Here is a 12029-nt window from a genome sequence, read left to right as displayed (position 1 = left end):
TTTTGGGAATTCAATTTTTAACAATAGAATTCAAAGGCATATTGTTTTCTATATTGAAAGCTCGAATATGTATGAAAATATAAGAGTTGTTTAGATTTTCAAATTAAAAATTATGGCTCGGTTGATTTTATTCTAACTTAAACTAAGTGCGGAATAGAGTAAATGAGAGCGAAAAAACCATAAGACTACTCTAAACCATATTCATCAAATATTAACAATAAAATGAAAACTAAAAGTGTAGGAAAGAAAGATGCAAACACAAGATAACACCGCGATGTGTTATCGAAGAGGAAATCGAAGAACTCAGCGAAAACCTCTCCGTCGCCCTCTAAGCGATAAATTGATCTACTAGATAATAAGTTGGAGTACACGAATAACAAAAAATCCTCCAACCCTAGTTTACCCCATATACTTAAGCCCTCCAAGCTCTTGCTACTAACTGACTTGACGAAGCATTTTCTTCTCTATCTCTCCGAATCACGCAATTCAGCCCGATTACATCCACCAAACAAATAACTTCTTTCAATACTTCTCAGCAACACCAAAACCTCACTTTACACTCAAAATGGGTGTGGTAAGTATTTGAGCTATCAACCTCTCAAGGATTTGGATATAGAGAGGTAGGAGTTGAGGAAAACCACAAAAGATTTTGTAGAGGATTGTGGGTATGACAATATCTAACTCTCAAGTGTTATCATTTGGAAAGGCTTGTGGAGCTTTTTACTATAACCCCTGTAGTTTTCGTTGTTTAGTAATAGTTCTCATACATTCTGCCCCTTTCTAATACCAATCTTAGTCATGCGCGTTGTTAACATGATATCAGGATCACAATAAAGTTAAAGTACAGGACCTTAATAATAATAGTGAGTTGTATTACACAGCAAAGCAAATAAATGCGAAGGAGAAACTGCTTCATTAATCAAGAAAGTAGCTTACAATCTCTTACAGAAAGAAAAACACAAAAAAGGGGGGGGGGCCTATGTATCTACTCTTGAGCTGAAGGAACCACAGGGTCAGCAACCTGGCCTGTCTGAGCGGCAGCTTCTGGGGCTTGGCTCTGGGACTCAGCAGGAGTCTTCTCTTCGTCCAACCCTTGACCTTTGTCTTTGGCTGGTTCAACTGGCAGACCAGCCTCTCTGGGTGCATCAAAGGCGGATGGGGAAGCTACACTGACTAAGCTTTGCTCCATAGCCTCCAAAAGCTGTGGAGCAGGAGGAGAGTCGGTCTCTGGGAGCTCTCGGATCTCTGGATCATAGTATATGCTCCCAGGTAGCCTCAGGGGAGAGTCCGAAGAGACCCTAGCGACGTCCAGTGCCTTTTGCCAGGTTACGTCGCAGTACTCACGAGCAACCGAAGCAAATTGCTCCGTAAGTAGCTTCCCAGTCTCGTCCACTCCCAGCTGATATGCCGCTTTTCTCTCAGCTTCAACTGACTCCTTGGCTAGTTGAACCTCCTGCTCGGCTGCTCGGGCGCCCTCTCTGGCTTTTTGGAGTTCAACCCTGAGGCCCTTCACCAACTCCCTTTCGGTCGCTAGGTTGATCTCTGACGCGTGCAATTGTTTGCGCTGCTCCTCGGCCTGGGTCTCGGCGGTTTGGAGGCCTGCCTTGTAATTGTCCCTCTGCCTGGTCACGGCTTTAATCTGCTCGAACGTGCGAGCATACTCCTCCTTCAGCTGGCCAAGAGCTTTCTCCACCTCGGATTGAGACTGGACTGCTGCTTGGGCCTCGAGGTAGGACTTCCTATTCCATTCCTCAGTCACGTAGATTTGCTGAGTAATCTGCATGACAACATTTTCGACATGGGATGAAGAAAGGGAGCAGAGCAAATTAAAAATAGAACCTAAATTAAGAGAATGAGTTTGCTTACCATGGCTATATCCCTCTTAAGGGACAAGAAGAGCTTCTGCTGATTGAAGCGCCTGTAGGACTCCATATCATAGGGGAGAAGGAGTGGCTGCCGCAGGGCCCCAACAACATACCCTGCCCTTCCCCCATCATAATTCCTAAGGGATGCATCCCAAGGAATGGAGGTGCCATCCAGCTCCAGCCTAGGGGACCAGATGCGAAGTCCCCCTCCTCGGCGTACCTCAGCCCCGTGGACCTCGTCTCAGCTTTCTGTGGAAGTGGCCCTTTTTCCTCGAGGCTCTTTCACCGTTTTCTGTTGCTTATTCATTTTTGGTGACACCCCCACCTCCCTCTCTTCAGGCTCGTGGGGCCTCTTCTTCTGTAAGTTCGGTATGGGCTTCAAGCTGAGTTCAGGAGCCTCGGGAGGTGCTGGAGACGGGATCTCTACTGGTTGAGAGGTCCCAGCGCCTTTCTGCTCGGCCTTTTGGCCCCTATTCCTCATCAGGCGTTTCAAATCCGCCATGTCTTCGTTCGAAGAGTCGTCGGGGAGGGCAGTTACCAAAAATGGGTGGACACTGGACTGCCTGTCACCTCCTTCCTCAGTGTCCGAGACCTCTACACTTGATTTGCCCCTGAAGCTTCCCCCCCAAAGTGGAACTGGTCTATTTGTTCTTCTAGCGAGGAGGTGGAGGAACCAACCTTTTCACCCTCAACCTCTGGTCTGAGGGGAACTTGCTGGAGTGGCTGTACGAGAGGGGGTATACCCCGGGGGTTTGGGTGTGGTACACGTGGAAGGTCGTGCAGAGCCAAAAAACCCTTAAACGAAACGACGATACGGTTGAGACGCTTGTCTCCCTGGACTATCGCGTTGCCGACCGGTTGGAAGTCTTTTCACTTCGCTTTGTACCCTAGGATAAGGGGAGCCGATCGGAGTTGTCCGTCCTCACTTACGAAGATCTCGGATCGTAGCAAAAAGTTGAGCGCGGCGAAGTTGGTGAGGCTGAGCCGAGGAGAGATGTTTCTCTTATCTGTTACAAGTCACAACAGGGCTTTGTTAGAAACTAGAATGCAGCAACACAAGAAGAATCAAAAACTGTTAAAAGACGAAGATCCTAAGCCTGTGGTTAGTGTGCCTAAGCCTAACGTATCCCACCTGGCTCTCCTGCTCTGGTCGGATAGTGAGGGCCGTCATACCACGCGCCCGAGATGATCACATAGTCATCCTTCATCCCTTTATTGGATTTGGGATGGCAGGAGATGAGCCTAACAACGTCAAACTAGGATTTTAAATAATATCCCGCTCCTTGCTGGCTGTGGAACTCATATATGTGCACCACGTCAAGCCAAGTGAGCCCTAATCCTAGGTGGCGGTTAAGGTCCTCGATTGCTCCTAGGATCCTAAACATATTAGGCGTGCACTGCCAAGGGGTAATCCTATGGTTTCGAAGGTAGCTAGTAGTGATAGGGCCCATAGGAATTGTCATTCCCCCTTCTAGGAAGGCAATGACAGGAATCACAACTTCCCCCGTTTTTCGATCAGTTAGTATCTTCTCCGGAGGGCAATACCTCACACCCACGTTTGGAGGTATGCAGTATGTGGCCCTAAACTTGTCCAACTGGGTAGGGCTATCTACCAAGTACTTGAGTTTTCCCATCACTACTCAACGGAAAAGTGGAGATATGATGCAGCAGCGAGGAAACAATCGCTCAAATTGGAAAAAGGATAGCCGAAGAGAAAACTGGAGGATTGAGATGATAGAAACTTACAGGAACTGAACTAGACCCCGATCTCTGAACTCGCGGAAGGATTCTTGAGAACTCAGGGAAGGATTGAAATCGGCGATTGGAAGAGCTCAGAGCGTTTGTGTGCTTGTTCTTGTGGAATGGTCTGGGAGTTGCAAAGTAAGGAAGAAATGTCTACCTTTGAGACTTTATACGAGGTTAAACGAAGGGGTAGAATTTATTTTGCCAAAATCCCGAGGAAGAACCCTGTCCGTTGGATCAATAGCCCACCGTTCGATGCAAAGGACAAGGCGCCCCCTGTTGTAATTAATGTAGCGCTTCGGGAATACGGAAAACAACGGCAGCAATGATGGAGCGCGTGCATCTATACCTACACACGTGCCAAGCTGAACTTTTGTCTGTTTTCAAGCTTTTACCCCGTGACAAGTCAAAATCCCATTTTTTCTCTTCGGACGCGAAGGAAAAATTAAGATTTTGAGGGGCTATTGTAGGGGAAAAAGCCCAGAGCTACTTAATGGGCCCGGGACACCCTGTTAAGGACTATTCTATTTTCGAGGAGCAATAGGTTGTTGGGGCGGCCCATCTGAAGCAGGAAGCCCAGAAGTAAAGGGGGAGTACCGTCTGAAGAGGTCATCACTGGTTCGAAGACATCTTACTCCTCAGCCACAAATAGTCTTGATCAAACAAACGTGTGGAAGGTCCGAATAATCTTCCTAACAATTCCAACGATAATGATAAGTTCTGGGTGGATCCGGAGATGATCAGAACTAAAAAATATCTAAAGGAAAAGCTGCTACCACCGCATTTAATGCACTGCAACAGCTTTTCTGGCCGCATTTATGTGGAGAAGACCCCTAAACAATGTAACCTCGGCTACCGCCACTCACCAAGAACTAAAGTAGACACATGACGTGACATGCACTTGAGTAGATACACAGATGAAGAACAGGTGGACGATGGAGATGATAGGAGAGGATGCTATATAAAGAAGATGGGTCCCTGATAATATGGGACGGAGGAGAGAGAGAAAAAAGGAAGAAAAAAGCTTTACTGTAACTCTGAATGTTATAATCACTGTTCACTTAATAAAACATCTCTTCGGACATACATTTATGGAGTTGTTCAAGCATTAGTTCATGTTATCATTACTGCAAGTAACCTAGCCAACCATTGTTTACTTCATAACCAGCCTAGCTCTTTCGCCCACTCTCTACAAATTTATTGTCCTGGGTTCGTTGGCCCTTTGACTCATATCTTTTGGGCTTGGACTACAAAAACCGACCCTACAGTATATAAAATTGTAAAGCCTCAAAAAACTTATGTTTATTATGATGTCAACTTTAAAAGTCAAATGATTTCAATTTTATATATATTATAAATTATAGATTTGTGTATATTGAAAAATGTTGTCAATAGCATGTGTGTTCATTTTAATTGGGGGTTACTTTTAAGGACAAAGTTTAAATAAAAAATTTTGTACGTTCTTTACCCTCCCAATACACATGTCAAATTTTGTGTCAATTGTATATTATTTACAATATGATCTAAATGTTTATATTTAATACATAACTTTAAATTACAAAAATTTACAATTTAAATAATTTATTGATAATATAGCTATTGATATTTTATTTTCTAGAAACTTTGCAAGCATGAAGAATATAAGAACAAGATCTAATCCAATAGTAAATTTATCAAAATTCACTTCTCATAAAAAGATATTGAGTAAGGTTGTAATCAATTTTGTAACTAAATTTTGTTATACTTTTAATTTGTATTTTTTTTTTATACCTAGTATTTTCAAGATAATAGATCAAGAAAAGATAAAAAGTTTATAGTATTTTTCTTAATATTAGCTTATATTTATTGGGTTTGATATAAACTTTTTATTATACATTTATTGGCTTATAGAATATTTTTATTTGCATGTTTAACTATGTTTGTATTATTTTTAGGCTAATATATATATATATATATACACATAATATATAATATGTAAAAAAATAATTATAACATTTTAATTTGGCCTCCCAAAGTTAAAATTCTGACTCCACCAAGAGAGAAAGAGAAGATTCTTTATAAAAAAATAAGACTAAATCTAAAAGCCTTGCTGACTAAATAACCAAAATAGATTTTTAGATATTGTTTATACTTTATGGTATTCACAATTCAACCCATATGGAAGGAACGGAATTTTTGGTAAGGGAGTGGCTCGGTTTTATTATCTAGCATACGTACTGCTTATTAATTGCCATCGAACTAGAGAAGACTTCTGTTTTTTTCCCCTCCATTTTTAAAGCTAAAATTGCACCAGAAAGGACAAAGAAGAGTTACAAATGCATGTATCTTTAGCTCTCAAATAATAAGAAAACCATTTTGAAAATGCTAAAATACTGCTGCTAGGTACATATGCCATATTCTTTTTGGCTGGATAATCTGCGGCTAGAATATTATTTTGGGATGTGATTACTGCAGTGCCTGACTATGGTGTCCATGGGCATCATTGATATGGGAATGTATATGTATCAATCTTATTGGAAGCTTACCACTGATATGTTATAATATTAGGGACAATGAGAGAAAACATGGTGAGGGAGAAAGAAGAAAATAAACAAATAAGTAAAGAAAAAAGAGATGAAACATGGGGCGTGGTGTATTGAGAAATATCACATGACATGAAGTCCAGCTACAGCTAGGGATATACAGAAAAAGTACTTTGGCTTCTAGTTATAGAAAAGCCACCTTCTTCTCCTTACTATTCTTGGAACTGAATCCCTTTTGCTTTGAAATGACCTCTGAGCACTAACACTCATTGCTCTCGGCAAATGTGGTGGAGTTCCTTTATGCCCTGAGACCCTCTAAGAATCTCCGAAAATAGTAATTTTCTATATGTGCATATGTAATCCAGGAAAGTTCTACGATTTTTGTTCAACAATTTCTACTTTCTTATTACCTTAAATGCAAAAGATGATTTCCCTATAAGAGCAATGTTCACAAAGAACCTTTTTTTTTTTTTTTTTTTTGGGAGAAACGTTCACAAAGAACCTTGTTCATCAAAAAGAAAAAGAAAAAGAAAAAAAAAAAAAAAAAGGAAGAACCTTAGGAGTTTCCTGTATTTGCTTTATGTTTTAAATATAAAGAAGAAATTACAACTTTTTTAGCAAGGACCCCACGTGCAAAATTTATAGGGACAGTGCTAATGTAACACAAGGCTATTAATTTAACAATCTCCATGCTCCTACATTTCAAAATTTTTAGACAAGTGATGTTAGAGATATTATAAAATTTTATTATATTACTTGTTCAAATTTAAGTGTCACTAATCATTAAAAACGAGTTATACATTTATTTATTATGCTTTTTAAATCATCAATCATATTTATTGTAACATTTGTTAATATTTATGAAGTAAAATTTTTAAAAAAAAATCATATAAAATCTTTAGCATTTTTCTATTCAAATATTACAAATAACTTGTAAATTGAGGACTTACAATATTTCATGCCGAAAATTTTCTAATTATATAATATCTTAATTTATAACTTTAACCCCCAAAAAAAAAAAAAAAAAAAAAATCTTATGTATGAGATTTCATTTGGTTACAAATAAACAGCAAACTAAGAACCAATTCCTAGGGACCCAATACGAGAGAGGGGGGCTTCACATACCTAGTTGATTTCATAGAAAACAAACCACTAAGCTCTTGACGTGCCTAATTATGAGAGAGAGAGAGAGAGAGAGAGAGAGAGAGAGAGAGAGGTGGGAACAAACTCAGTCTAGTAACCTCTTTTTCTAGATGTCAATTATGATATTCTTTTATGCTCAAATAACCTCAAGGCACATTAAGATCTAAGTGACTTGTAGCCAGGGGTACTTCAAACTACTATAAATATGCTGTTTCTATTTCCATGCCCAATAGCAAACACCTGAGTTATTCAACCTCTCAAGTCACTTCTCTCCCTTTCTCACTCTTTCAATGGCAAGAATATCTGAGCCTCTCATTGTTGGTAGAGTCATAGGAGATGTTCTTGACTCTTTCACACCAAGCATAAAAATGTCCATCACTTACAACAACAAGCAAGTCTGCAATGGGCATGAGTTCTATCCTTCCACAGTAACCAACAAACCTAGGGTTGAGGTTCAAGGAGGTGACATGAGATCTTTTTTCACACTGGTACTTTGAATTTCCCCTATTTATCCTTATTCTCGTTTCTCTTTCTTCATTATTGTGTTGCTTTATTATATATATATATCTCTCTCTCTCCCTATTATTGAAGTGTTCTTGATTTTTTTGCACCATGTGTTCCCTCCTCTTTTTTGCAGGTCATGACTGATCCAGATGTTCCTGGCCCTAGTGATCCTTATTTAAGGGAACACCTACACTGGTAACACATATATATAACAGCTAGCCCATGTCTAACAATAAACTAAATGAAAAATAAATATATAGATAAAAGCGATTACATACACTTGGATATGGTTAATTATTTCACAGACCCCAGATGTTCAGATACAAACAGCTGTAAGGCGCTTAAGAGTGCAAAAACACTATAGCAGTTGCTACTTGCTAGAATGCTTCATTTGTGTCATAGAAAATTGCAGAATAACCTTTTAGCACTAGCACATATTTGTCTATCCTTGTCCTTCTATATCAATTAATGTTTTCCATAACTGTTGTAACCAATATGTAGTATATTTACCTATCAAAAAAAAAAATGTAGTATATTTAACATGGATTAAGTTCTTAAAATCTTATCCATCTATTTTGAAACGAGTGGATTGAATTTTATCATATCATGAATTTTTAATTTCAAAATGAAATAGATAGGATTTTAAAAACTCCATAATGGAGTTACCCTGATCAAAATGTTTGGATGATATGTACTAAGCTAAAATTGAACAAACGGAACTAACCATTTATATATTATGTTACAGGATAGTCACAGACATTCCTGGCACAACAGATGCCACATTTGGTATGTTCATTCTATTAATTTCACATGCTGGAAAGGAGAGAGTAATACAAAGATAAGGCTTTAATCTATAGTTTCATCTTTTTTTTTTCCTTTTTCTTTTTTTTTTTTCTTTTTTTTTCTTGTATATTACAGGAAGGGAGGTTGTGAGCTATGAGATTCCAAGGCCTAATATTGGGATCCACAGGTTTGTGTTTGTTCTGTTCAAACAGAAACGCAGACAGTCAGTAACCCCACCTTCTTCAAGGGATCACTTCAACACTCGAAGTTTTGCAGCTGAAAACGATCTTGGCTTACCAGTTGCTGCTGTTTATTTCAATGCACAGAGAGAAACAGCCGCAAGAAGACGCTAAGTTAAGCCCCCCCAGCAAAAAATAAAAAATAAAAATGTTAGTGCAAATGTATTAGAATAAAGTGCTCTACTAAGGCTTTTTAAGAGTTACATCTCTACTCTCTATTATGCACATGTAATTATATAAAATTAAAATAAACTTGCACAAAATCAATCACTCCCTCTTTTTGTGCTCGCTTTCATTATTTGCTTTCCATTAAAAGCTAATGAATTTGTTACTCTTTAGCTGGTCTAAACTTAGTGCATAACAACCTTACCATATGCTAATGCCTGCGAAAAATCAAGAGGAGGGGCGTTCTTATTTTCAATAAGAGAATCATACTTAGGAGACGTGGCACACAACCCAATGTTCAATTATCTCTCCAACTTTTTTCACTTGGTCCAGTTTAGGGTTTTGGCTTCACTGTCTTATAGTTCAAGTTCAAAGAAAAGCATGGGATTGGTATCACATCAGTCTATCATTTCCCATCTTCCTTTCTTACCAATTATATGTCAGGTGCAATATCAAAGCCCTCTGAGTATGAGTAGGAAGTGGGGTTCATCTTAATACTACGATCCCAACATTTTCATAATAATTTTATAACAAATTATAGGTGGTAAATTGTTATTAATAAGTAAAATGTGATATTAGTGGTAGATCTACATCTAGAATTTGTTGTAAAATTATTATAAAAATATTATGAATGCAATACTACTTCTTTTTTTCCCCTAAATGAATAGTTAATTTTCATCTACAGCACAACAAAAACTTCGCTATAACAGTACTTAGTGGAAGTATTTGACTGGATAATTTTCATTCAGAAACCTAATCCATGACCAGCATTCCATGCCAGTTCCGTGTTATAAAAAATCAGCAAATTGATGGGTATTGATCATGTCTGATACAAACTTGCCACCCAAAATATTGAAGTCCAAAGTGCTCAAAACAAAAAGAGATAAAGGGACGTGTGTGCTTAACGTATCAGTAGACATAATTATATTGGGTGGTGTTTGTCGAAGTCCTCAATGGTTAGCCATTAACATAATTGTTGAAAAATATGAATCCAATCATTTTTTTTAAATCAATTTTTTAATTAAAGATATTTTTTGAATAATTTTAATGGAAGATACAATTAAAGGAGTCGTTTTTTTCTTTTCCTTTCTTTTCGGTTTTAGATATGAATCCAATAAGATTCAAACTAATGTATTATGAGTCATTTCTATGATAATTATTTTTTATCATTATGTTAAAGTATCAATAAATTTTTTTGTAGATAATATTTGACAACAAACGATTTTAACGTTTAAACTAATTATGATCCACTTAAAGGAGCTAATTGAGAGGATGGCAATAGTAGGTGTTCAAAATATTGATTTTTATTTTCTTTGTTCGATTGTTATGTATTTATATTAATAATGGAGCAAGAGAACTAGGAAATACACATGTACACTTTGCATAAGTGTGCCACTGATGAGCACTATCTATAAATGTGAGTTGACCACTGAGTAAAGATTGACCATCACTTTTATATTGATAAAATTAAATTAAATTACTGAAAAATTTAAGCCATATAAATGACATAAATAAATTATAAGGGCATTTGCAAATCTCACATTTATATTTTTATGTATGGTTCATTTCAGTCTTTGTACTTTCAATTTTAGAAATTAAGTTTTAAAATATATCGAGTCATCCCACATCGGTAAGGTGTGATATTGAGAAAGGGTTTATCACTTGTTCCATGACACTAACTACCGCATGCAGTTTTGGTGTTGGCATGTGAGTGTATTCCCTTATCTCATCACCCTTCCCCCATATATGTGTGTGTGTGTTTATGTGTTTCTCAAATAAATTTTTTTTTAGAATATATATATATATATATATTTTGGGTTAAATCTAAATGCAGTTAAGCATAATATATGCACACGATTTAGTCACCACACCTGTATTTTTGAGTTAAAGATATCATACACACACATATATATAGAGAAAGAGACCCACAATATCAAATTTATTAAAGACATATTTAGTACATTGTATTGATAATTATATGGGAATATGAATCAATATAATAATGCTAGGATTTAAAGTTTTGATTTATTATAATGTTGAATACATTTTGTAGTATATTTAGAAATTTTCTCTTATTATGGTTGATAGATTACATAAAAATTATTGTCTATTCAAACACGGACACGGGTACGACATGGTGACACAAGCAATATCAAAATAATTATAACATAAAATGGTTGGTACAACACTCAAAATGAAGTGTCTATGCTTCCTGGTCCATCAATGATTCCTCTTCTTCTTCATCATCATCCTCTCTCCATCCCAATAACTCATCTCTCACTCAACCTTATTGGAAAACCCAACTTATTCCTTTTTTCCGTGGCCAAGACCACCTTGATTTTATTGATGGTTCAAACCCTTGTCCACCAGTCACAGTAACACCCAATAATGAACAAGTTTCCAATCCGGCCTTTGTTTCATGGACTCACCAAGATTAGCTTCTAATGAGTCTCATCATTTCTTCCTTATCAAATGAAGTCCTACCTACCCATAAAAAAATAAAAAAATGAAGTCCTGCTCTTGTTGTTGACATTTCCTTTCGTGATATTTGGATTAGACTAGAGTCGATTATCTTGCTTAAGCCCCCACCACTAGATGCTCAAATTTACCTTGTGTATCTTGCTTAAGCCCCCACCACTAGATACTCAAATTTAAGTACATGTTTCCTAAAAGTTTAATCCAACCATGTTTTAAATAGAGAAATTCATAAGGTTTCAAGATTGTTATGCTTTTGGTATGGTAGAACTACACCAGATTTTATTAAAACAAATATCAATTAACCTAGATTTTAAATAAATAATGAGCTTTTCAGAGACAAATAACATGAGAGAGGGAGAGACAGAGAGAATATATTATGAATTAAAGAGATACGAATAAGAAAACAAACAAAATCAGGGCGCATCTATAATTGGTGGAAGTAAACTTGTGAAAACCATGGACCAATGGGGGCAACAGGACTATTAAGAATGGATCCAAAATACCTTTTCCCTTTTTCTTTTACTAGTTGAATTAGTTCTGCAGGTTTCTTTTCAAGTGCAATATAAAATGAAGAATATATTCTACTG

At 37.2% G+C, this 12029-nt stretch overlaps 1 protein-coding gene across 1 annotated transcript; it reads left to right on the top strand.

Moving 5' to 3' along the window:
* The first annotated feature begins 7427 nt into the window (after positions 1 to 7427).
* Positions 7428 to 9074, top strand: LOC112017308 (CEN-like protein 2). Its single transcript, XM_024049778.2, has 4 exons — positions 7428 to 7761; positions 7911 to 7972; positions 8523 to 8563; positions 8696 to 9074. The coding sequence occupies exons 1-4, from the start codon at positions 7564 to 7566 to the stop codon at positions 8911 to 8913; spliced, it is 519 nt and encodes a 172-aa protein (XP_023905546.1). The 5' UTR covers positions 7428 to 7563; the 3' UTR covers positions 8914 to 9074.
* Positions 9075 to 12029: the final 2955 nt, after the last annotated feature.

This window comes from Quercus suber, unplaced genomic scaffold (genome assembly GCF_002906115.3).
Source record: "Quercus suber isolate HL8 unplaced genomic scaffold, Cork oak 2.0 scaffold_18, whole genome shotgun sequence".
NCBI classification, from domain to species: domain Eukaryota; kingdom Viridiplantae; phylum Streptophyta; class Magnoliopsida; order Fagales; family Fagaceae; genus Quercus; species Quercus suber.
Note: the sequence above shows the minus strand (reverse complement) of the source record. Positions and strands in the feature narration are given on the sequence as shown.

Bases quoted from the DNA above. Each gene is read 5' to 3' on its own strand.
- LOC112017308 (XM_024049778.2), top strand. From the start codon at position 7,564: ATGGCAAGAATATCTGAGCCTCTCATTGTTGGTAGAGTCATAGGAGAT. The intron at 7,973-8,522 runs GTAACACATATA...ATTATGTTACAG, and splicing joins TTAAGGGAACACCTACACTG to GATAGTCACAGACATTCCTG. The intron at 8,564-8,695 runs GTATGTTCATTC...TGTATATTACAG, and splicing joins CACAACAGATGCCACATTTG to GAAGGGAGGTTGTGAGCTAT.